The sequence below is a fragment of the Lissotriton vulgaris genome, chromosome 7 (assembly GCF_964263255.1).
Source record: "Lissotriton vulgaris chromosome 7, aLisVul1.2, whole genome shotgun sequence".
Taxonomy (NCBI): domain Eukaryota; kingdom Metazoa; phylum Chordata; class Amphibia; order Caudata; family Salamandridae; genus Lissotriton; species Lissotriton vulgaris.
Genome location: NC_141695.1, coordinates 251492316 through 251519875, shown reverse-complemented (window position 1 = coordinate 251519875; position 27560 = coordinate 251492316). Strand labels below are relative to the sequence as shown.

Below are 27560 nucleotides of genomic sequence, written 5' to 3'. Positions count from 1 at the left end.
AGAGGCTTGCAATATGCTGGTGTTGCCCTTGCGACACAGCCAAGCATATTATGTTTCCTCATTGCCACAGTTGTCATGGTGGTGTTACCTCAATCCCTCAGAATGCATGCAGGGGGGCACATGGTGTCCCCCTGTCTGCATGTACCCCCTGTTCCTGCATGGCATGGACTTCACAGTCTATGCCATGTATGAAGTGGCTTTGGTGCTCCCATGGCACTGCCTTGGTAAGGCTACATATGAGCCTTAGCATAGAACCTCCTTGGGAACGCCAACAGACCGCCCACCAGATCAGTAGAAATCTCCGAAGGTGGCAGGCGGTCAGCGGTTGTTTGGTGGCAGAGAGTGGTAAGGCAACCTACTCCCACACCACGAGAAATCAGGCCCTTACTTATGAAGGACAGCAGTCATAGTAGGTCAGTCTTCACAAAGCTCCATGATTTATATTTTGAAAGGCCACAATTAATACCACTTTTCAAATTATGGTCTAATTTCAATTCAATTCAATAAGCTGTATGCGATTGAAGCAAAGCAACCATAAAAGCACAATAAATAATCAAAACACATGAGAGACAATCAATAAAAGAATTTTGAAAGTCCACAATAAATACGACTTTTCAAATTATGGTCTAATTTATTCTTATTTACTGTATAATTTTTAGAGTTGCCGCTGCAGAGAAGATTCCACTCGAAGATGGCTCTGTAGACCTGATAACTTCTTCTGTTGCCGCTCACTGGTTTGAAGTTGATGGATTTTTAAGGGAAGTTGATCGTGTCCTCAAACCCAATGGATGCCTTGCATTATATTGCCTGATTCCCCACTATGATCTTCACTACAAAGATTGCTCCAAACGTTTGACTGATACATTTATGGAGGTAAGGGCAAATGTGGTTATCAGTTTGTGATTAATTGGAATATGTTTTTTTATACATGGGAATAAAACCCATTCAGAACCATTAAAGGATTATGTTTTGCACAGAACACAAATGAGATTGTGTTGATCCTATCTATGTATTAGGGATTATGCTGAGCTAAAGGGGCCCCCCTCACACACAGACATTTCAGAGTGAGACCACTACTGCCCCTTACTTTACACAATATTACTTGATGTCTATATGTCTCTATGCCCCCTTTAGGACTTCATGAACAGTACATGTAAGAAATGAGGGAGTCAACTTTCACATATTATGAAGAATTCTGTACATATAACAGTTGAGTAAATTGTATTTTCTTTAAGGAAGGCAGACAGTGATAGTACAAGTGGTTGATGGTACCATGATATCTCAGTCCTTTGCCTTATCGTCCCCTATTTACTATCAACTTGGCTTAAGCTACAACAATACAAGACTATGGCTCTCTCCTTTGTTATACACCAGAGTGTGTCGCTAAATGGGTGTGGACACAAGGGGGGTATTGTCTATTGCCTAGATGCCTATGGTGGGGGAGCCACCTGTAAATATGATTCATATATTTGCTAGTTGCCTGCAAATTCAAGTTTATTGGGTGGATATAGGCTGTTGGCTAGAGGCCCCTCAGGTTTGTATGCCAGCTTTACTTTTCTCCATTGTCATGTGTTGCTTGGTGCTTGAGTGGAGAAATGAGCTTCCAAATGCTATTGATAAATCAAAATGAGACATTATTATGAACTTGAATATGCCACTGGAAAAATGAAAAATGCTTGGCTATCTATGGCTGTTCAATACTTGGGGTCCGTTTTTTCCAGGGGCTAAAGGTACAGCATATACTGTCTCTGGATGTAGGGGTAGAGTGTTGATTATTATCAGATATAGGAGTATATTCTGTAGGCCCAAAATACTTTATTTCAATGATGTGCTCATTTTTTCTCCTCCCCCTTTTCTTTCTTTTATTCTATGGAATTGGAATTTGTATCCAGTGTGTGCTATAGTGTTTTCCTCTTGTAAGAAAAAAATAAACAAAAACGTTCTCACTTTGGGGAGGGGCCATGTGGCTTCCTTCTTGAAATTTCCAGTTCCCCATTCACAGGAGCTGAAATATTTTTCTTAAGGTAAGGGGGTACGTAGCCTCAAGCCCACATCTTTATAGGCCCTGGGAAACCATCCTCCAGGGCTGTATTCCAAAGAGAGCCTTTATAGACACTCTTAACACAAATGGTTAGAGGCTGGTGTCAGGGACTCTCACATGGCTTCCCATGGAGCTGCCTGCTCTCATGCATTCACTCATCTTGTTTGCAGCGGGAGCCAGGATAGCTGTCGCTAGGTGGAAGCAGGTATCTTTCCATTTCCTCACAATAGTGCAGGCAGTAAAATAATTGATAGTTCCCAACAGGCAGGAAAATGTTGGCAGGTCCCGGCGGGTGGTCGCAGACAAGTTTTCTTGAAGTCAGGGGGACAATGTCCCAGGGAAGGCTCCCAGGACACAAGAAGTTATCCTGCCACAAGGGATAAGGTTGTTGAGTCCTCCAAGAGACTTGAGTATTGGGAAGGGGGGCAGGCCCCCCTCGTTAAATTATTTCATATGAAGTGCCCATGCCCTAATCTACTCCAGGGAATTTGTGTATTTAAGGGCAGGATCACACTTTTTAAAATAATTTGCAATCGATCCCTGGATCCAGCGCAAATTTGATCCAATTAAAAACATATTTATGTTTTAGACCCTGCAGTGGCCCTCATTGGAACTCCACATATTTTGTTAACCTTTTTCTTGGACTCCAGACTGAGTGTGAGTCCCCAGTTTTTAGTTGGCTGCCACCACACCTCGTCTGGAGATCTGTCAGCTTGACAGATCCTTCACGGCATAAAATATTCATATAATTTTACCATTATTTTCTCAAAAGCTGCTGAATGGATTCACACCAAATCACAAATACATGATCTTGCTTTGTGCAGAATTTGATGTGATTCTGTTCAGTATTTATTGGGATATCTGTATTTAATTTTGCCAATGGAAGAATTAATAAGATAAGGCATTTGCCCCCCTTTTTCCTTTCCCAGCACATCACAGATTACACTAACACTTTCCAGGAAGCAGATGTGGTATCACAAGTTCAACAGGAATGAGTTGAGCTGTGGAGAACTTTTTCAGAACGTTTTGTGAACACTCATCAAACGGCATCAATCAATTTTAACAAGGATTGCAAAATCAAATTGATTAATGTTTATTCCAGGCCCGTGAAAAATGGAAAGGAGTCACCAACAATAGACCATCTAGATATAGTAATGTCGGGCGATACAAAAGATGGTCTGATTCTTTTGGGTGGTATCCTAAACTGTCAATATGAACCCCTAAAAGATTTTGATGACTCTTGTGGCAGAGAAGAAGATGAGGTGTGGGCTATCCCTGAGATAAACTCAACCCCGATCAGGGCCTGGTCTTCTCTGGTGCTTGAAATCAAGGCTTTTACTTTTAAATATTCACTACGTGCCTGCAATGGTCGATTCAGATCCGATTCGCCTGGTAAACACACTTTTAACAGGGTGGGCCACGAGTCAATACTGGACTTTGTTTTATTAGAATTCAGAGGTTGGTCTTTCGTGACTGGATTTACTATTCTACATAGGCATGATAGTGATCATAACGCCTTGTTATCAACCTTTGAGTTCCCTTTAAAAACGGAATCAAGAGACTTAGATCAGTGTCCCAGGGATGAGCTATTCCTCTCCAATAACAAAAAAAAGGGTTAAATGGGCACAGATGGAAAACTGTCAAGCAAAACTGGCACTACTCTATGAAAGTTGCTTTCCCGATCTAATGACCCTATCAGACCTGGCAGACAATGAGGCTTCACCTGAAAATTACAGTAGTTTAGGGGCCATAAATCACTCCATCTACTGTAAATTAAGAGAAGCATTTTATAGACCCTGCTCGCAGGGCAGAAGGAGTCAACAAAATGTTACTTGGTTTAACAGCACCTGTAAACAGGCAAAGAATACTCTTATAGAGGCTATTAAACATAAATCTCAGAGTGCCATCAAAACAGCTAGGGCCCAGTATAAAAAAAGTATTGCTTCTGCCAAGGTTGCCTGGGGAATAGACAAATGGGGCAGGTTAAAAACAGCCCTGGAATCCAAGGAACCAAGATCATTCTGGAATATTGTTGCGAACATAGCGGCAGAGATTTAGGTTACCCACTTCCAAGCTCTGTACTCTATACCACCAGACTCCCTTCACACTCCCTACTGTATATATAGATTCCCTTCAAATCACCCTGGCTGAAGTAGAAACTGTAATTAAAAAAATTCCTATAGGAAAAGCTGCAGGGCTTGACAATGTTCCTGGAGAGCTATATAGAATAAGCCAAAAGTTTGGGCCCCCTACCTGTGGTTGATTTTTAATGCTTTTCTAAAAGGGATGAATCTACCTGAATCGTGGCTGGGGGCTGAGGTAACTCCGGTATTTAAGTAAGGGCTGTCCTTTTCAGCCCTCCAACTATATACCTATCAGTCTAATAGATATAAATCAAAAGGCCTTCGCAGGGATCATTCTTGGTCGAGTCTAGACCTGGTAACAGGAAAATAAAATAATGTCCCCTTTACAGGCTGGGTTTAGATCCAAAACTTTGACTATGGACCATATATTTAGGCTCCAACTCCTCCATTGGAAATCAGTAGTAGCGGAGGGGGGGGGAGCCTCTATCTGGTCTTTGTGGACCTGCGGAGTGCCTTTAACATGGTTCCCAGGGAGACCTTGTGGAGAGTGTTGTGGGAGCTGGGGATACCCCCATATCTTTCAGAGATCATCATTCGGCTCCACGCAGGAAACAATTCCAAAATTAGGTTTGGGAAAGGGGGGATCTCACCACCTCTTTTTCGTTTAATACGGGAGTTAGACAGTGGTGCGTCCTGGCCCCCACCTTATTTTGTATTTACATCAAGGGCCTGGGATGCACCCTGAGCCAATGCAAGAACATCGATGCCCCGAAGTTAGCTCGGAGTCGTGTGCCGGTGTTGATGTTTGCTGATGACACGCTACTCCTGTCTAAGTGACTATGGGGCTACAAAGAATAATGGATGGATTTTCACTTTTTTGTAAGGATAGGGGGTTGGAGATAAATGTACAAAAAACCAAATATATGGTTTTCAACCCCGGAAAATCGCTTCATTCTGGCGCCAGCATGAATGGCTCATCCCTAGAGAGGGTAAGCGAATCTGAGTACCTGGGGGTCAACCTAAATGAAAAAATGACTTGGGGGCCCCAGGTCACAAAGGCTAATCTTAGACTTAGGTGCTCTGCTGACTCAGACTTTGGGGGCATTTTTAACCTACCTGCCACTGCCTTGCTTGACTCCACGTCGATCCTCTCATCGCCGCCACAGCCTCTGGTCCTGGTCTCGTGTCTCCCCCCCCGCCGCCGTAGCTCTTCGCAACACCTGCACGGCCGCAGAGAGTGGGGGGACTACATCGTCCAGAAGTCCAAGCGCCAGGAAGCCGCCACTGACCATCCCGCCCGGAGGTGTTTAAAACTGAGCAGAGCACCGGTGGAGCGGGTGCTCTGCTGACTCAGACTTTGGGGGCATTTTTAACCTACCTGCCACTGCCTTGCTTGACTCCACGTCGATCCTCTCATCGCCGCCACAGCCTCTGGTCCTGGTCTCGTGTCTCCCCCCCAGCCGCCGTAGCTCTTCGCAACACCTGCACGGCCGCAGAGAGTGGGGGGACTACATCGTCCAGAAGTCCAAGCACCAGGAAGCCGCCACTGACCATCCCACTGACCATCCCGCCCGGAGGTGTTTAAAGCTGAGCAGAGCACCGGTGGAGCGGGTGCTCTGCTGACTCAGACTTTGGGGGCATTTTTAACCTACCTGCCACTGCCCTGCTTGACTCCACCTCGATCCTCTCATCGCCGCCACAGCCTCTGGTCCTGGTCTCGTGACTCCCCCCCCCAGCCGCCGTAGCTCTTCGCAACACCTGCACGGCCGCATAGAGTGGGGGGACTACATCGTCCAGAAGTCCAAGCGCCAGGAAGCCGCCACTGACCATCCTGTCCATTTCCCAGACCCACAGCACTGGAAGAACCGGAAGTGACCTCGCATGACGGACGCGCCTGGAGGCGCTTTAAATCAAGCACGGACCCCGCGTCGCGGGACGGCGCCGGGCTAAGCCCGGGCAAAGGGCGGGCCCTCTGTGGCCCTCAGAGGCACAAGGAGGCCAGGACGGGCCATCCCACCTGGCTCCATCGAAGGAGTAGAGTGTGCACCGATCACTTTCCACCTACCAGTTGGCCTGCAGGAAGTCCGGTCCATCTCAAGAATCTCTGGATCACCCTCCCGCCGCCGCTGTCTCCATCCCGTGGCCGCCGAGTGGAGGGGGGGGGTCTACAGCCCCCAGAACCCCCAGTGCCTCTTGTCCCACGCCATTCCCGCACGGTGGCGGATTCATTCAGCAGCATCGCGCGGTCAGAGAGAAGGTAAAGAGACTCATACACTAACTGTGCATATCACCTAACATTTGACTTTTCTCCCGGACATTATTATTGTGATATCTACTCGCTCAAACAGTCTGGTTGCTGTATTGCATTGCATCACACGCCCCTATATATATTTTTGTTTTTGTCAGGGTTGTCGACCTTCAGGGAGTAAATCATAGCATGACTCGCAAGGAGGTTAGTAAAAGAGTCAATAAAAAAGCTACGCTGCAGAGAGGTTTGTCCCTTGGGTCTCACGTTTGCGCGCTGAATATGGTAACTCCGCCCAATTATGTAGAAAACAAACAAAAAGAGTGTTGCCAGCCCGACAATAGAACAATAGACAATAGAACACCTGATATGCTTCAGAAGGGTTTGTGTCATGGGTCTCATGATCGTATCTCAGATAGAGCCATATTGTCCCCTCTCAGAGACAAAGAAAACGCCGACCCTTGCCAATCTGTGGATAGTCCATCCTGCAATAACTCTCCCTCACCACCTTTTAGCTTAGTACAAGATTTAGCATGGTTAGAGGAACTAAACAATATGTGCAAGACAAGACATATCTTAGTGGAATCCCCAAAAGATAACTCACCCTGCCCGGCAATAAGCACCTTAAGACCCACTTATGATAGTCCGCGGAATCCCCCCCCCTAAACTTGGAACAGTTAACATTCAAACTGTAGTACCCTCCCAGGCTCTAGGGGATGCTAAAAATGTAAACCAGCTAGACCCTTCCTCTTTGTCGGCCTTAGTATATCAAATTGAACAACTGCTCACATCAATTGTGTCGCCCCTGATAGAGAAAATTGATAGCCTAGGGGATAGGTTACTGGTACTAGAAAACACAATTCAGGCTAATCAGCAATTAACTAAAAATACGCTAACCATGCCCCGCTCTCAGCCGCGGGCAAATAGTGTAGTGCCAAAGCAACCACTGGCCCTTCCTCCACCAACACCTATAGCTTCCACCAAAAATCTTAATTCTGCGGCAGGACAATACACGCGGGTCAGAGTAGAGCCAAATAAACCTCCACATATAAACCTACCACCAGAGGCCGCCCCGTTTGTCTGTGTACTTGCAGGTGTGCCTGTACTAACTAAGGGGAAGGTAGAAAGGCAAACAGATCTGTTAAACAAGGTCAGCTTCTGGCTTACAAAAAACAGACCCCTGCCAGACAGCCTTGATGGAACAATACTGAGTGTCAGGCGGGTAGGGTGGTTAGGGTCCCTTCCCAAAGACACTACGGGGGACCTGGTTTTAGTGAGATTTAAGAGTGATCTCATTGTTCCGTATATGCAAAATTATCACCCCCAGGAAGGAGATGGACCTATATCTACCTGGAACTTACATGACTTCTATCCTTACAGGTCGTATATCCCTTTACCAAGAGCAAAGGTTGAGTTTAATTATAGGAAAGGCAGAAGCCCCTGTGTATCGAGTGACAGTGCCAACTCAACAATTAGCCACCTCGGGTCCCTGTATCACGGTTACAAGTCCAGAATGTTTTACTAATTGTCTGTACCCACAGCACCTTTGTTGTATTGAGTGACAGTGCCAACTCAACAATTAGCTACCTCGGGTCCCTGTATCACGGTTATAAGTCCAGAATGTTTTACTAATTGTCTGTACCCACAGCACCTTTGTTGTAATGGAGGTTTTCGCGCACCTTGACTTACTGGAAAAATACGACACTAATAAGGATTTCCGTTGTCCCAGGTTATGTACATGTTATTTTTAACTTGTAAATACTTTATGGTCCTGTATCTGTGTTTTTATAAATGTTTTTTTAATTGTACGCTTTTATGGTTTTTCAGCAAAATCGAATAAAGCTTGTTTGATTTGATTTGACTAGCCCAAATCTCGGGGGCTTGGCCAAAGTTTTTAGGGATACACATCACAAACCTATGAGCCCCGTCTTAGAGATTTACAAAACTCAGGTGAGAAGTGCGTCACTGTATGGTGCTGAGATATGCGGCCACTCAAACATTAATCCAATGCTGATCACCGAAAATACATTTCTAAGACAAATAGTTGGTCTTCCGGTGAGCATCCCTCTATTCCCTCTCCGCATGGACCTAGGAGTAAGACCAATCACCCAGGTTGCAAGATGTAGGCCACTTCTTTTTTGGCGAATGATATGGGCTACCCCGGAACTCGCTCAGTATAGAACTGAGTTAGAGGAGATTCTTAGCACTTCGGGGAACTGGAAGTTTCCATAGATCATGTATGTTAAAAACTGTTTCTTTGATTTGTGGGAGAACCCCAGATTGGCCTGTGTAAGCATTACCAGGAAGGTCCTGATAAGAAGATACTGGGATGTTCAAATGGGTAATTTGTATCTCAGTCCTATGGCTGGCTCCAGGCTGTCTATATTCCTAGATGTGAAATGTACATACATGTTGGAGACTGTAGTTGACGTTATTTATCCAACCCTGGCTAGGAAACTGTACCTACAGTTTCCATATGGTTGTCTCCCGCTCAATCGATACACAAGTCAATCGGTACCCAGACGGGACCTGGGCTGCCCTGCTTGTCCAGCCAAGGAGGAGACTCACCTGCACGTGCTCTTTTTCTGCCAAAGATACGGCAAAATACGTCAGAAAGAGCTTATAAACTTGTGCAAGAACTTGGGCTCTGGGCACTGTAAGGAAGTCTATAGACTTTTAAAAACAAATACGGACTTGCAAATTGTATTTGCAGTTTCCAGGTTTTTGTGTCGTATGTGGTGGGCAAGGTCAGAAATTTTAAAATCGGGATGATTTTTTATTGATTTATTATTGTCACTTTTGTAAGAATGGAATTTCCCTATTTTGAATGTTTTCAAATATTGCTATATGTTTTATTCTTGCTGCTTCTTTTATGGCTTCTGCCGAAATAAAGATTTTTTGACTGACTAAATAAGTTCTTGTTGAAGGTCAGGATTTTGATAATCAATCTCCTTTAGAGATCATCATGTATCTTGGTAAATGAGCAGCTTCTGGTTGGTATCAACTTGCCTCATGGTGTCCGTCTAGTCGCACGGCAGCGATGCTCCGCCGAGCATCCCTGAAACTCACAAACATTTACCCTGTAAACCAGCTCGAATCGCATCTCGGAGGGGCGATTACAGCCTAGGAAGGCATGCGGGGACTACAACGGAAAACTAAGGTGTCTGTGGGGCTCTTACCTGCATCATAACATTTAACCACAGCTTTCTGCACATGCCGCTATCTTGCCGTGGCAACCAGGAATGGGCACTTGCTCTGCTCCGTGGATGCTGACCGGGCTGTGTAAGACCCGCACAGGAAAGCCGAGCAGCAAATTGAGTCACAGCAGGCTGGGTCACGGCTCTCAGCAAAGCAACGGAGCTGGCAAGTCAAGGAGGATACTGACAGGCTTGGAGCATTGCTATCGGCTGTGGCAGAGCGGCTTATACATGAAAGGCGGCAAAAACACTACAGAGCAAGAAAGACCTAACAGTCCTGGATCCCGTGCCTCAGAGCTAATAGCAGACATGTCGGGTAAGGGGGGCCGAGGGGGCAAGCTTAAAAAAACAGTTAACACTGCTAGCGCTGTAAATAACAATGGGAGCAATGTGAACCCTGCCACCCAGGGGACTTTAACCTCAATATCTCTTCGGCAGAGGTAAGCGGAGGCACTCCGGCAGGATGTCTCAAAAACAGAGGCTCCAATTACCAAAGGCAGAGCAGGCACAGATAAAATCCTAGAAAAGGATATTACAGCAGCCAGATTCCCCGTGGAAGGCTCCTCAGCTCCTATCGCACCCTCACTGCCAGCCTCTAATTACTGCCAGCTTCGAGGCGGTGAGCGGTGTAGTGGCTGCAGCAAGACTGGATAAATTGACCGAGGGGACAGTAACCAACACACCTAAACAGAGTACTGCAACATCAACCCCACATGGAGTCAGTACTGCCGCACCCTCATGCCCAGCTATATCGGAAAACCCCTTGCCGTCCAGCATACAGAGATCCATGCCTCCTCTAGACACATCCCCAAGAGCTGAAGGGGCTATCCCTCAGCAACTTTCCGAGGCATCTTTTAGTGAAGGTGATTTTTACATTCTGTGTTTAAAAATATCACTTTCAGAAAGTAGGTATTTTCTTGTTTAACTATCCTTTGTGACTCTGCTAGTTTTGTGTATTGCATGTCTAGCTTTTGGATGACAGGGGCTGGAGAAGGGCCAGTGGCTCCAGATGTCTGATGAGTCAGGACTGGGCATCATAGACATGGGCTGCATTTAGAGTAGGGGGGGAGATTTCCTTTCATCTGCATGGACCTGGTCTGCCTTCAACAATGCTCCCTCCATCTCCTCCCAGGAAGCTTCACCAGTGAAGAAAAAACTGGTTTGGCTTGGTAAAGACATTCTCTGCCTTCAGAGAACAAAGGGTTTTGTATATAAAAAGAGGGGCCCACACACCAGACTTTTAGATCACTTCTGGGAAATCAAGAGGAGCCTTTGCTAACGAGAAGAGCCGGATAAGCTGAGGAGGAATACTGCCCCTGTTTTGTTTGCTGACTGGGGTTGGCCTGTAGTGGCTGCTTGCTGCCAAGGAAAGGAGAAAAGGGACATTACTGTTTGTTTTGTCACCTGCTTGAAGAAAAGATCTCAGGGACACAAAGACTCCATCTCTTCTGTCTCTCTGCATCTGTAACTGCTGTTTCAGCTGCTACAGAGGGAAATTGCAATACCGACGCTAGCGAGTGACACCCTAACCTGCACCCCAGCTGTGGGCACCGCTCATGAAGAGCACAAGGCGCTGCCACGACTTGCACCATAGGCCCGATGCCTGCTGACACTGTGCCACATCAACTCCGAAGCGGTAATCGAGGTTGCTGCCTGCAGCGGAGCCGAGGTACCACTTGTGATATCCACGACATACCTCCCGACTCGCACCACAGCCCCAACATCATCGACGCCTGTGCTTTATCAATGCAGAGCCAATCCTCGTCATGGGTGACTCCCAAATCCATGGACATTACACCATCGTAATAAACCAATGCTTCAATGCCATCTGTGATGTCACCAACTGACACAGTAAGGAACTGACATCTCACCTCCCCTGGGCTGCAGTAAGTAACGGAGACACCGCAGGCGCCAACGAAGCATCACCTCCCTGACGCTGTGCTCCATCTTTGCTTTTATCAATTCCAAGGTACTGTTCTTTGTGGGTCTGTTTGACTCCGGGCCAGATGCCGCGCACCTCGCGGTCGGCGCCGTTCTTTGGGATTTTTATCAGTCACGACGTCAGAATGACTCCAGGTAGACTCATTTCTTGCAAGAAGATTGATTTGCGTGAGTAACCTAATTTTAAGGATATTTTCGATACTGTATTGTGGATTTTTAGTCATTTGGTCTTGTTTTGGTTTAGATAAAGAATACTTATTTTTCTAAACTGGTGTGGTGTCCATTCGTAGTGTTTTCACAATGTTATTGTACAAATGCTTTACACACTTCCTCTGAGATAAGCCTGTCTGCTCGTGCCAAGCTACCAAGGTGGTGAGCAGGGGTTATTTTAAGAGTGTATGCCCCTTACCCTGACTAGAAGCGGGTCCCTATTTGGACAAACGTACCTACTTCTGCCAACTTGAGACCCCCATTCTAACTAGTTTCAAGACAGAAACTTATTGTAAGACTTTTTATGACCCTCGAACAGTTAGCTGAAATTTAGATCACTGCACTGAGGGTAAATATACTAGCTATACCACATGAAAAGTAGTGAGTACAGGGGACGTACTGGCAAGGTGGTTGCACGGGGTTGCTATCACTGGGAGACTATGGAATCCTGTAATATGGATTGGGTAACATTTAACATCTGTGCTTAGGCTCCAAATTTCAGCTTCAAATGGGATTTAAAAACTGAGAATAGGCAGGTCCATGCATTCACTTACTGCATGTATTTTTGCAGGCTCATAACTTTCTCATACGGGAACATGGAGATAAAAGAATTGAACTAATGAGATCTGAATACAAAGATATATTTGATGCTGTGCCTTTTGCTGATAAAACAAGGTAAGGCAAAAATGTTGTCAAGCCATGTTCTAAATTTGCATATACCCCATGAAATAGGAACTACTCCGGCCTGAATTATAGTAGTGTTCTTTATCTTGGAGACACAAGTTTATTCATGGTCATTGTTTTCACTAATCAAAATGATTGGGGAGTTTCAGTTTGGAAAAAGCAATAAACGATGTGTTTTACGTTGTGTTTTGTACAAAGTATTGCTCTATTTTCATTTGCCTGATAATGCAAATTTGTAAACAAATTAAAACACGCATAAAATAAATGAATAGAATTGTGAGATTAAAATATGGATGTGAGCCAGCACTCATGCATATATGTATATGAAATGGGGAAAAACATTATACTATACAGACGGATGTATGAGGTATATGCATTTATAGGAGGAAACAAGTAGATGAATTCTTTGAGATATAACAACCAGTGGGTTATCAGAATTGGGGGTCTGTATTGTATGTAGAATTGTTGTGGATAGGGTCTAAATAAGGAACAGTTTTATTAAACATGTATTGGTTTCCTGTGAGATACAAGTCCCCGACACTAAGACAACATAAGCAGTTTCATTCAAACCAATTTGACTAATTTATCCAGTCTTCATCAGTACTGGGCTCTAAAATTCTGTCAATTAAAGGAAGACTGATGTAAGTGTAGGATGGAAAAGCTCATTCTACAAGATGAACTTAAACATACACTTTGTTTATCTTAGTTACAGAAGGCAGAAGACCCAGATCTTCTGTGTGAGATAGGAAACTTGATTCAAAGATGGTGTCATTTATTTACTGTTTTAGCGATGCTAAGGGAGTGCATAATGTAGACGTGAAACCCAGCTTCAAGCGTTCTGGTTTAAGAGATCGGAGAGACCTCGCAAATAAAACTGGCAACAGGTTCTTTGTGAGACCAGGTGAAATTGCAGTTTCTCTCACATAATTTTCAGTATCTCACTTCATGATTTTCATGCAAAATGTCTAGGAATATGGATTATGCCTCGTAGTGTAATTGAGATTTCACTTGAGTAAGAAATCCTATTATGGGAGCACTGGAACAACACAATGAACTGAACATGAGCATCTGTCATTTGCATGATTTTACTCTAAGGGGCAGATTTACAAGGCCCTTGCGCAACTTTTGAGTTATTTTTAACATGGGAAAAGTGACGCAAGGGGCTTGTAAATAACCCCCTACATGTTTAGCATGAAAAGGGTTCTCATATTCAAAATAGATGTGAGGAAGCCTTTTGTGTTAAAAACAGAGTAAATGCTAGTTCTGCATTTCACGTTATAACGTATAATTTCATTTTTTGGTGCATTTTGCATAATTTCTGAGAGAAAATGTCACACATTTGTCCAATGCTTAGTTCTGTGTCTCTACTGTTTCTTTGATTCAGTACTTCTAGATTGGTAGCACATGATGTAACTATGTTGGGGAAGCATGATATGGAACACCTTTTCCTCGTTAGTAGTCCAAAAACAGGTTGCATGTTTTTGGATGACTAACTGATTCCCTTCACAGACGAGCCAGAGGTACTGATTTTCAGAAAAAACACCCCATGGGATACTTTCTGGTGGCCCTCAGAACTCTGACCTACTCCTACCCCCACAGACCACACAAGGTACCCAGACATCATTCTGGACAACAAGCTAACCATGATGACTCAGGTCAAATCTGTCTCCTCCTCCTGCTTCTGCATCCTCAGCATGCTTTGTAAGATTTTCTAATGGCTACCCACAAATCTCAGGATGCACCATCACCCAGGCCCTTATCTCCAGCTGACTCTACTACTGCAACACTCTCTACGAAGCGATCACAACTCACCTACTCCGATGACTATAGACCATACAGAACACCACATCCTGGATCTCCCTAGACAAATCAACATAATGCCCTACCTCAGGGAACTCAACTGGCTACCTGGACAGAAAGGATTCCAGTTAAAATTCCTGACCCATGCACACAAGACTTACACAACAGCAGACCTGCCTACTTCAACCACCACCTGAAATTCCATCACACCATCAGACCACCAGACATGTCAGCGCAATGTCCATGTCCCTTTTCCTAACCCCCACCCCTTGCATCTGACATAAAAGATGTAGTGGTTGTTTTCCTACCTAGCAGCAAAGACATGGATTCGACTACTCTTTTGTCTATGGACCTCCCCATCTCTTCTAGAGTTCCCTAGGTTCTTAAAGACCTAGCTTTTCAGCTAATCAGTTAGACCCAGCTAGCTCGTATGTACCCTAAAGGGTGACAAGAAGTGCTCTACAAATCGTCCTTAAAATGGAATATCTGTTTTTGGAGCGGTGTTTTCCTCTGTGTGCCCCTACTCCTTTTCTTTTTCTTCATTTTGCTTCAAGACCCAAGTGTTTATATTGTAGACCATTATACTAACACCCTATTGGGAAAAGTACTTAAAAAACGTGTTATAATCTGTGAGAAAAGCACATTATACGTTTTATTTTGGATTCACTTTGACCGGTGGCTGAAAATGTTACATGATGAAGCAGACACTTTACACAGTTGCCACCCAGTGTGCCTTCAGTGGAAACCTTTCATGACCCCTGGGCTTCCAACTTGCCATGGTAGCCCACCCATACTATGATACCAGTACCTTATGCCAAAGTTGCTCAGTTGGTTACAAGTAGCTGCAGTGGCTGATGACAATATCCATTGCCCTATGTATCTCTACCATCTAATAGTGAAGGCCCTCCTTTGTTAGCCCATCTAGAAATCTCATAATCCAACACTGGGCACTCCTGGCACTCAGCTTGTTTTGCTTCACATGCTGGACTGTAGAGCCACAAAGCACTTGTGTGCCCAGCACTACAACTGTTATTTTCATGCTGTGCAAGGCACGCGCACCGTACCGAACCCATTCTCCTAGGGGACAGTTCATATCAATGAGAGCTTCATGATACTGCATTTTTACAAAACGCCTTGCCTGCTTAAATAAGTAAGAGCCTGTTGTTTCTGATCAGACAGTGTATTTAATTTCCTCTGCTAATTGCAATATCGCAGTCTTGCCAAGTGCTTATATTTTTGTGACAATATTCAATCAATACAGGGATGCGTGAAAAAAGTCAAACACAGAACATAATAAAATCCTACTCCCATTAATAAAAAACCTATAATAATTATATGAACAAAATGACACCCAAGTGGAAAAAATCAAATAAGGGGAATTAGAGATACAAATTATTAAGAAGTAGTTTATGTAAAAAATAGCACCAAAAAGTGCTAAGTGACAATCATAATCAATGGTCGCAGTAGATCTGGACCTATTGCTTCAGACCAGTAAGGTAGCAATTTGGGCAGATCAGGTTTGGCCGGTTTGTACCAGTCATCCCGAGGTCTTGAAGTCAAGATTTTGTTTAAGTCCCAGGTTCTCAAAGTTATTAGAAGAGGTCCACGTAGACACAACCAAGGGTCCCACAACCTTAGGAGCAGCACTTGGGGGCCAACCCTCAATCTGGCAGAGCCACCAGCAGTGTCAAGGTCAGACACAGTAGGAACCGGTCAGCTGGGAGTTGCAGGGAATGGCTTTGTGTAGCTTTCTGGGTCCACGTAGCACAACACCGTAGTCTGAGTCTTTGTTCTAAGTAGAAGAGGGAACAAGTACTGGCCTTCAGGGCTCCTTTTAGGTAACAGAGAGCGTGTCTAGTCCTTTTCGTTTCTTGCTCAAGTCAAGCCGTGGTCTGAAGAGGTATTTTGCAGAGGCACTTTTATGTCAAGCACCAGGTTGTGGGTGGCACTTCACTTTCAAAATAAGGTAAGCGTTCACAGTGGTTATTTTTCCACTTTTGCAGTGACTCCTGTGCACCCTATAGGGAATGATCCACCAGTGCCCCTCAGACTACTTCCAAGATGAAGACACTCAAATCCACTTATGCAAAACGTGTGTGCCCAACCAGAAATGTGGCCTGGGTAATGAGCTGTCCCTACTCTGGGTTCACTCTAAACCAGTTCTATGCACAGCTCTTCCCCTACTAGGCTTTGTGCCTGCTTCACTGGAATATATATGTGTTTGTCACCACTGAGTAGCTATAGCTAGGACCTTGTTTCCATAGGAAAAGCATTTTATGGTTTGCTTATAACTTTGGAGCAAAACTGTAAGGAAATAACTTATCCAGCTCTGTACATTTTTAGAAACTGTGGGGGAGATCTGTCAAGTGGGAGGATGAAAAAAAAGGCAGAGCCCCAAAACACTTTTTCCCCATTTATTTTTCCAATGGAAATCAGAAACGGCTACAGCCAAAATGAACGAATGGCATTACACCAAATTTGGCAAAAGTTTTGATTTTGGCCCAGAAAGCATGCTTCTTGTGATTTGATGTAGAGGTCTTCAGTAGTGTTTGAGAAATTAAGATTTAAAAAATTGAGATTTTATGAAGCCTAGCATCCGCAGAGGTAACAAATCTTGAGATAAGATCTGATTGGCTGCCACCACATCAACAATGATGCAGCGCTAGCCAGTTTAGAACTCAGGGACTGAATTCCCTGTCCAGAAAATAAGTAAACAAAATATATAAGGGACAGAGTAGGGATACCGGGCTCCTTATGTTTGCAGGGGGGTCAAAGAGGGATACCACACTGGGTCGGACAGTGGCAATTTTTTATGGACACCTCAGATCCACAGAGGATAAGCAAAAATGATAGTCTCCTTCCTTTGCAAACCTTTTCCCCTGGGTTGGGCCATGCCTAGGGGCAGTACATTATTATTATGATCAGCCCAAGCTTTTGTGAGCCCCTGGGAACTCTATTCTCTTGGGTTGCTACATTATTAATCATTAGATGATGGTGCAGGCCACCCTCTCAGGTGATAATTCACAAAAGGTGGGAGGACTGTGTGACACCCCTCCCCCAGCTAGTAATAGCCCCCAGGGACCACATCCCCTCAAGGCCAGATATGGATGCACTTTCCAGGGAGCCTATCCCTTCAGGCACTGCTATTTACTATCTGGAAGAGTACTGGAATACCCTGTTTCCACTCTCCAAGGCAGAAAATAGAAGCCTGATTCTGCCTGGAGGAGAATAAAAAAATGCTGCTCCCATCTGGGCAGGAACAAAAATAGTGAGCCAGATCCCGCCAGCATCCAGTAAGGTGCTGACCGGGCTACTAGCTGGGGTGGCAGGGGCCTTGGGATTCCCTTTCCACAGCCCCCAATGAATGTTGTCACTGGACTCCCACCAAAAATATGGAAATAGCTGGCATCTGCCAGGGGAGGCAGCTTGGCCTGTCTAAGGCCCTAGGGCTCCCCCGAAATCTCCAACCAACCAAAAACTAAAGAGAATAAAAGAATAATGAAGGAGTGGCGAAGGAGCCCATTAGGCCCTAGATCATTTTTTAATTATTTATTTTCTTGCTAGTCATGCCCTTAGAATGTAGCAGGAGCACCACCAAATATGTGGTTAATGTTTTGGGGGCTGCACGGAGTGCAGCAGTCCCCAACATTGATAAAAGAACAGTAAGGGCATCATTGAAATGACGTAAGTGCAGAGCACCGCCCACCACCACATCGATCTGAGGACCGCCCGACAGCAAGGCAGAGGTCCAACCTCCCAATTTGGATGCAAACGCCGGGTTAGCAGTTGTAAACTGCTCCTTTCCACTGAGGCTCACACTGTGGCCCAGGAAAAGGGCTGCAACAAAAGCCTCCAAGTAAAGGAGCACTTTGAGCACATCCATGCACAGTGTGCCATGCAGCATGTGGTGCAAGGCACACAATGCATGGATGTGTGTGAGGGCATTACATGAGCTTTCCATCAGTCTATTCATTTCAGTCAGACCAGCATGAAAAGTCTGTCAGAAAGTTTAATCGTAATACCAACGGCGGTGCAGCCTTGGCACTGCCGTCATTTGGATTGCGATTCTAAACTTCACCCAGCCGGGATCAGCATATCCTATTGGAGATGACAGTATTTCCATCAACAGATGATGGTCCAACTGCATGCATCAAAATGCGATGGTCAGACCTGAGGACTCCTGGGTCGTTGAATCTATGACCCCAAGAGAGTTTACCACATATTTTCTAAGACAATCCAAGTTGGAAATCCATGCTCTACTGCTAACGAGGTAATGTCTTTTTTAAAAGGGCATTATTGAAAACATTCTATCCCAATCACTATTATTAAGCATTGAAATGAGCTAATACATTAAATATACATTTTTTATAATGATTACTCAAATCAAATCAAATCAAAGATAGCTTTATTCGGTATTTGTTTAAAAAACCATAAAGCACATAAAAAACGGGTTTAAAAAACATTTCATCCATAAAAGACAGAAGTACAAATTAATTCGTTATTTTTCATTAAAAAGAGAACTTAATATTTCGTTAAAACACTAGAGGAATCCAGAATAATTAATGTATGCTGTTAGGTGCATTAATGTACAATGCAATCATTATGCCATCGAAGATCTGCATCTTAGTACATATTTCAGAAATTTAACAGCTTCGACTATAGTAAATTCGTCTTGTAGCATATACAGTCTGATCAAGGCTGGTTTGCATTGTCTCAAACCCCACATCTTTAAGAGGGGCAACAGATGCCTCTTTCTGCCCCAATCGTAGTATTTACAGAAAAAGATGCCGTGGATATTTGACTGAGTGGATGAATTATCACAAGTACAATTAATTAGTGTGGCAGACCAGTCATTTGGGGCAGGGAAGGATATCAGCCTATAGAAACAGTCAGTCCTCATCCTTGTTAATAGCATTCTGGTGTAACTGGAAAGTGCCGGGGCCAGGTATGGATGTAAACCTGGGCCATGTAGAAGGCGGCGGTGAAAGATGATCGTAGACTTATTTCCGTCCAGGTACCATCGCCTATCTTCTAGCAGCTCAAGGCAGATTTCCTTCGAAGCTTTTTTCGAAATTAATGCACAGGAGCTGGGAGTTACATAGAGTTCTGGATGGCCAATAGAATTCAGACATTTTTTGACATAATGAAGCCAGGTAAGCTTCCTAGCTGCTGATTGGTTCATACAGTCTTGAATCACGTCCCTGCTAAAGGCTGTATCCTTGGAAGTCCATATCTTATGCCACAACATGATTGGTCTTATCTTGATTAAGTCTGTGATATGTACCCGATCTAATTCCTTGTGGCATATGGTTGTAGAGATTGATCTTGGGACAGCTAACAAGTACCTGAAAAATGCGTTTTCCGCTAATTGGATTTGTCTACAGTCAGCCGTCCCCCAAATGCCAGCCCCATAGCTCGCAGTAGAGACACATTTTGCTGCATAAATCCTCAGCAGAGTGTCAACGGGTTTTCCGCCCAGTCTCTTAGCAAATTGTTTAACTGCGCCAATGGTACGGGAAAAAGCCAGATTGCGTGTAGTGATGGCTGTAGTCCAAGTTCCTCTATTGTTAAAAATAATACCTAAATAGGAAAAAGTTTTGGTCAAGCCTATCTTTGTCTGGTTGACGAAAGTTTTGCAGTCTATTTTGGAATTGTTTTTTGATGTGCAGCACATGGTGAAGGTTTTTCCCACGTTTATCTTCAGCCCTCTAGTGCCCATAAAAGTGGAAAAGCCAGTTAATGCCTCTTGAAGGCCCACCTGAGTTCTTGACATTATTACAGCATTGTCAGCGTAAAGTTGTAACGGTACCGCCGTACCATTAATTTTGGGGTAGTCCACTTCCAAATTAGTCAAAAAGTCTGCCACTTCGTTGATGTACAAATTAAAAAGGAAAGGTGCAAGGATACAGCCTTGTCGAACGCCCTTTTCGATTGGGAATTTCTTGGTGCGTTCTCCATTTTTACCATAGCGGACCGTTGCCTCTGCACCTCCATATAGTTCCTTTATGAAATTGAGAACAAATGGGTCTATCCCCATCTTAGTCAAGGTATTCCATAACACGTTGTGGCTTAAGCAGTCGAAAGCCAAGCTTAAGTCGACAAACGACATGTATAGGTTCCCTTTTTTAGCCACCATGTATTTACTAGTTATTAATGCCAAATTAAGTCCCTGCTCGACTGTGCCCAGCCTGCACTTCAATCCATATTGGAACTTTGAAAGAACCCCTTCCGCTTTGGCCCAGGATTGTAATTTGGTAAGTAAAACTCTTCCTGCTACTTTCATCAAGGAGTCGAGTAGGGAGATTGGCCTATAGCATTTAGGATCCTGTCTATCTCCTTTTTTGAAGATGGGAATTACAATGGCTTCCTGCCATGTTGCTGGAAAGCCCGTTTGACTATAGGAGTTTAGAACATTTGTAAGGAGCGGGCCCATAAGTCCATATTTTCTTTAAATAAGTCGATGGGTGTACCATCTGGCCCTGGGGCTTTGGAATTTGCGCTCTCTCGAATAGCCTGCTCAACCTCTGGTGGAGAAAAAACTATATTCAACAGAAAAGTGTCCATGGTATGAGACTCTTCAGACTGCGGGGTAGTGGCATTGGGTGATGTCGCAGGGTAGTTTATCACATGCAGATCGTCATTTTTATATAGTGCTGTGAAGTAACTAACCCACACATCCTCGGCTATAGCTACCTCTAAAGAATCAGTCTTTCTTTCTGCAAAGAACAGGGCATTGACTTCTCTCCAGAAGGAAATATTGTCCCGAAGGGCGCTAGCCTTTATTAACGCCCCCCAGGCAAGATCTTTAATTTCTTTTTTCCGATTTTGAAGTGCCTGTTTATAAACCAGCCTTGCTGCTCTGACTACCTCGATATCTTTCGGCAGTGCCTTTACTGCCTGTAAGAGAGCTTTGTGGGCTCAAAAGCAGGCAGAATTGAACCATCCATTCGTTCTGACCCTTTCTCCGTCTTTTCGCTTCCTGGTCAATTTATCATTAATAGTAGCTACTATATTGTCATAAGCCGCTTTGATCTTGTGGGGATTAGGATATTGTTCTAGACATGTCATGAAGTGCTCAAGGTCTTCCGTGATTACCTCCTTTAAAAAAAAATTTGGGTCGACCTTAGCCCACTTAATAGCATACCCATTTCTACTGGCCAGGGAGATTGAGTGACGATATAATGTTTCAGACAGTTTTGATGCATGGCTATCATAGGTACCCGCATCAAAACTGATACTAATTGGGAAGTGGTCACTCATTACTAAATCTTCTGTTTTAAAGTCCTGTGCAGTACCCTGATTGCTGTTAGACAGCAACATGAAATCTATAATGGTACCTGGCCCCCGGCCATGAAAAGTCGGTTGGAAATCAACCATTGGCTCGCAAAGTTCGTTAGCGTAGCCTAGGTCCCAGTTGTGCATTAATTGGTTTAACAGATTTCCAAAATTGGTGTGTTCAAAGTGCGTACTAGGTTCCCCTTTTAGATTTGTTATGCCACAGGTGTCTAAACCACTATAGGGGCATAAGTGGCAGTTATAATCTCCCACTATAAGAATGCAACCTGCCTCTCCCGTCCCCCTATTTAAAATATGGGTTAAATCGTTCATGAGCACTTTAGCCTCTTCTTTCGTAGTGTTGTTATATAAGTTGATCAGAAGAAAGCTCAGCCCTTTCCCTTTGACAGAAAAACCCTGCAAGGAATTACACTTCCTATTATTAACCCCCGCATTCTCTAATCTCTCCACAGTCAAATTTGCCAGATTGGAGACGTACGTACAGAGGCCACCAGAACCCCTGCCTCGATTACCCTGAAGAGACGGGGTATAAAATGGGTGCTGAAACCCTCTATATGGGACTCCCCCTGATCCCAGCACTCCTGAAGGCATATTATATCAAAATTCTCGGCAAAGGATAGAAATGTTGGGTCCGCCGTTTTCTTAGAGAGACCTGCAATGTTCCACGATGTAAAGCCACACTGGCTCTCCTCATGGTTTGTGTTAAGTCTTTTTCCAGCAGATGTGGGCTCGAACTATTACCTGCTCTGGTCCCTATCGTGTCAAGATTTCCTATGTTTATTTCATCAGACGGGGCATTATTATTTTCCTCGTTGGAGTCTGTGACGTCAGACCCCACAAAAGTGGAGCCCATGGCTAATTGGTGTAGAGAGGATGATACTTGTACCCAGGGAAGGGCAAGATTGGTACTTAACATGGTCAAGCTAGTTTGACAGGGAGAGTGTTTTTTATTACACCCTGTTTTACCCTGATTGAATTCTCTAGTGGTCAGTCAACCATTTCTAGGCAATCATATCTATTTCTTGTTGAGATGCCCATCCAACCTTCCATATTAAACTGATCCCTTCTAGGAAGCCAGGACCGAGCTTCCCAATCTCTACTCCTATTCCTGTCCCAGCGACCCACTTGGTTCCAGGTCCAGTCCGGACCTTGCTCCCAGTTTGGGGTGGCTCCATAATCAAAGATATTCGTTGGTGGATAAAAAAGGAAAGGCGGTGGGCATCAATCCCCCCCTTTTTTGCCAGGGTAGGCCAAGAGCAGATATAATCAACCGTGGCGGGATCGTCACAGTTGATTATAACGCAGTCTCCCTGTGTGCTTTTTCTTACGTCGCCAATCCACGATACTCTACGTACCGTAGAGATTCTGCTGGAATTTGGTGGCTGAAGAGGTCTATTAAGGTTCAACCACTGCAGCACCTTATTTCGAAGGGACCAGGAAGGTTCGTCTGTGTTTTCAGGCAACTCTGGAAACCCAGTAAGGATGACAGTGAAGGGAGTCGCTTCAGGTGGTAGATGTATCGGACGCCTGAACCTCACTCCCTTCTTTCCATCACCCGAAGGCTGCGAAGCCAACACTTTAGGTGGTATGAGTGGTGTGGCTTTCAGCTTGGCTATCTGTGTTGGGCCTTTTAACAATCCAGGGATGGCCTGGGAAATGTCTTGTGTTATGTTAGACTTTGCCTGCCCGGCTCCGGGGGGGAGCCTGGGTAGTATCTTGTATTGTGTTCCGCTTTGGTTGCGCATTAGCAAATTTTACAGCTTGTATCAGTTTTACGCGAGGATCAGATTGAACTGATTGAGCTGATGTGCTAATGACTTTGGGTTTACCCCCCCCCCGAATTAGTTGGGCCTAATGTTTTCTGAATGAAAGGTGATATGTTCAGCTTCGCTAATTGTTTTTCAATATTCATTAGGCTTTGTTCCACTGGTTGTAGGTGGCGTTTAAGAAGCTCCCCTGCACTCATTAGCAATTGTGTATTAGATACGCACACTTTGCATGTACCCCCCTCCGCCCCCATGATATTTAGATTCTCGGGCATTTCTGCAAGATTAATTAGAGGAGTATTGCTAACATTTAGGGGGCACAGGGTGGGCTGGTTTAATCCCAACGTGTGGATATTCGGGGAAGATATAAGTTTATTTGAGTTGGAGTTATTCTTATTTTTCACCCGTTTCGATATAGCGCCCTCCCTCCTCCCCTTGGCATTTCTTTCCGGGGGTTCTACTTGAGTTTGGCACTGATGTAAATCAGGCGTTTTTTCTAAATCATCAGTTAGATGCGAGTCAAGGGAAAGCTGAGTGGCAGAGAGATCCACAGTGCTAGGGACAGTGTGGATCTCTGCTATGGCTTCAGATGGCAACAACAGGGGGGCAATTGGCCCTAACTGAGTCGGGGTTAAAGCAGAAGCAAGGGGGCCCATAGAAGACCTTCTCGCTATTGCCAGCTCTTGAGATACCCTGCGCTCCAACAAGATTATACTCTGATCTATCGCCTCATTTGTTTTAGTGATAAACTGGTCTATTGGACCTGTTATCTGTGCAGCGCTCAGCGCCGTTTTACTTCTACTCCCTCTGGTCATAGCGAATACAGGTGATCGTGCGCATGAGCCGGGGTGGGTGGGCAGGTCCGCCGGGAACTCTGGGGGATGTAGTCCCCCCACTCAATGGCCGCAACGTGTAGGCGGCGGCGGGGGGGACCGAGATGCCCAGAGAAGGAAGCGCTCATGAGCGCGGTGCCCAGCAGGAAGATTCAGGATTCGCCCAGGTCCAAGTAGGTTTCTCTGTTCGCTCGTTTGTTTTTTAATTTGGTCTCCCGCTCCTGCAGGGGAGCACTGTTGATTTATGCGCCTCCGTGCGCGTGAGCCGGTGTGGGTGGGTGGGTCCGCCGGGAACTCTGGGGGATGTAGTGCTCCCACTCAGCGGCCGCAAGGTGTAGGCGGCGGCGGGGGGGACCGAGATGCCCAGAGAAGGAAGCGCTCGTGAGCGCGGTGCCCAGCAGGAAGATTCAGGAATCGCCCAGGTCCAAGTAGGTTTCTCTGTTCGCTCGTTTGTTTTTTAATTTGGTCTCCCTACTCACTATTTGACTAAGAAAATACGGCTGCTTTGCATATGTTAATGTTCTCACCACTTCATATAGCCATGCCACTTTTATTATCTTTTGTTGAGTACTTTACAAAGCCAGTTTGTCTTCCTTACCTAAAATGACACATTGTATGTTTTTACATGATATAGCCAAACATTTCAGGGGAGAGGTTGGTTGCACGGACTGAGGGGGAAGTGGGCCCAGGGCCCTTCACCCGAATGCATGTCACACATGACAATTGACATCTTACTTTAAATTAATAAGAAACATAGAATTTCACACTAAAAAATCTTTAAATTGACAGTTATAGTTTGGTATAAATAAAACTTAGAAATTCACTGGAAAAAAAAGATTGAGGGATGTTATCATTTTAAACAAACAAAACCATTTAAATTCAGAAATTATAGTTATCTTAAATAGCTATAACTTGTACCTTAAAGTATCTATAACTTGCACTTTCACTATGCACTGCTAATTGACTCGCATATTACATCACTCATGACATGTTCTATGACAATGTTGATAGCATCGCTGTAAAATCTGAATTGACGGCAATGTGCTTAATAGAGTTTCCCTACAGCTTTTTGTCCAATACTCCTGCTCACCAATGGACACTGCATCTCCTCACACTCAAAGGATGTTCCTTTGCCAGTATATCCCATAGTCTAAAGTACCAAAGCAACAAAGGTACTGTGTCTTTTTTTATTCCTATAGGCTGCCAAGGTAATATTTGCTCCACCAAGACACTTCCATTACTAAACAATCTGATTTTGTTTGATGTTTAAATATGGGCATGTGCACGTATCATAGAACAAAAGCTGGGGCACGCTGTGGGGAACCCTACCATTGTTTTCATTTTGGCCAACAATTCACTCCAGTAGATCTTCATCTGAGGGCAATTCCACCAAATGTGTTTGAAATCATCAGAAAGGCTGTGTCACCTGTAGAGATGTGCAAGACAACAAATTAACAGGTAGCAAAGTGTACTGCATAGCTCTTGGAGCCTGTGAACTCGCCAAGTGTTGAAAACCATTGACATGTCAATCATGCAACAAACATAATGTGACAATATTGTGGCACCTGGCCCTTTTCGCAGGGCCACCCCCTAAACATTTTTCCTTCCTCCTCCTATTTTTTACTGAATTCATTTTTGTTGGCCTTAGGACTGCTAACCAGTGCTAAAGTGACAGTGCTCTCTCCTCTAAAGATGGTATAACTGTTGTATACCCAACTGACATATTTAATTTGTTTGTAGGTCCCTAGTAAAGTGGCACTACAAATGCCCAAGGCCTGTAAATTAAATGGTTAGACGGTCTGCAGCACTCATTGTATCAAACATCCCTTCCAGCATAATGCACTAGTGTGTGGCTAAAATTTGGCAAGTTTAGAAGAAAAAAGTACCATTCAAATGTAACCTTATAATGTGCATTTGTGCCTGCAATGCTATGGTTTGACTGCTGTGCCATAAATAGCAGAATTGTTTTTTTCTTACTTCAAATTGCAGCAACATATCTCAATAGTGGAGAAGTGTGGCTCACTGGTTAGAGCAGGCAGACCCTGAAGCAGAGGTCAGACCCGGGACCAGGGTTCAATTCCCGACGCGGCAGGGTCTTGAGCTCAAATGTCCACGGACATTTGAGACAAATGTCCATCTCCACAACACCCCCCCCCCGCGGCGGGATGCCTGGCTTTCACCTTGGGGATGCCCTGCAGGGGCTATCTTACAGGGAAAAGCCAGGACCAGTTCCCAAGGCAAGCGCCGAGATACCTCCCCGGTGATTCGAGCGCTATATTAGAACATACAAAAAAAAATATATATATATATATATATATATGATTTGTGTTGGCAATCCACCTAGTAGAAGAACATGAGAATTGATATACGCCCTTTTGTGTCCCCAGTATCCATTCCAAACTTCTGGATCAGAGGTTCTCTGGTTACATTTGTCTTGATTTGTTCATGATGGGGGGGGGGGCAGTTGTTTACGAACCTGAAACAAGAGAAATCATTATTTCCTGAAACATGTCTGAAATTGTAAAGCAGTTCTCTAATTTTTTTAATCAAATGATCCTGGCTCTAGTGCCTGTAAAAGGGCTGTGTTATAATGAATGGGGTAGGTGAGGAAGAAAAGGTTGTCAAATTAAAGTTTCTACTGCATTCCATACTGTCAGTGTTTTTTGTGGATGTTCCTAAGTAAGTACTACTTGGTTTGCCTGTTTTTGGTTCCCATATTGATTGCAAAGCAGTGTGTCCTGTTGCCACTCTGCCCATTCCTCTTCAACATCTACTCTTCTGGACCGTTTAGCCCTTAAAAAACTTTGTAGAAAAATAGCCAAAAACGCAGACATTATCTATAGTTTTGCTTTTAACTAATCTTCTAAATAGCTCATTGGCATGTAATATCATTAGGCGGTCCGTGCTTTTCAGTTTAAGCATTGTACATTAAGGGGGCTTGTATGTTTCCCTATCACTCTGTCTGATGGGCTAAAAAACTCCAAACTGAGTGATGCCAGCTAAAATGCCACAATTGACTGAAGCTGTCACACGGTTGCAAAAGCTAAAGCTAATCTCCTCTGGTGCTGTTGTCCCTTCTGGCTTTAGGGCTCATGCTGGTGGTCCAATGGGAGGTACCTGTATTACAATGCTGCAAGTTGTACCTGTGTTGGAGATCCTGACCTGTAAAAGATACATCCTGATAAGAACTTGGGTCCTGCTGGGCTAGTGCCGGAGCTTTGTTATGCTGTATAAGGGTGTCTAATGGGGACAGTAGCAGTCTTTTTAGCCCAATGAGAGCTTCCTACTGGCAGTTCCTGTATAGTTCATCGATGCATGATACTTTGCCTACTGCTGGTTTCTACCTGTGTGGTGTGACTAGGGTCTGAATTTGAAATGATGTGTGCATCACTCACTGGGCTGCACAAAAATGTACACTTGAGATAGTTGCCCTCTGTGTGTGCCTTAATATTTTGCTCATTGG

The 27560-nt window shown here is 44.5% G+C and overlaps 1 protein-coding gene across 2 annotated transcripts in view; it reads left to right on the top strand.

Moving 5' to 3' along the window:
• Nucleotides 1-27560, top strand: part of LOC147701315 (putative methyltransferase DDB_G0268948) — a 203051-nt gene that overhangs the window by 109903 nt on the left and 65588 nt on the right. For both annotated transcript variants that reach the window (XM_086928626.1, XM_086928625.1), the window contains 2 exons: nt 660-873; nt 12290-12393. In XM_086928626.1, the coding sequence (XP_086784752.1) occupies nt 660-873; nt 12290-12393 (318 nt within the window). The remainder of the gene's footprint in view (nt 1-659; nt 874-12289; nt 12394-27560) is intronic.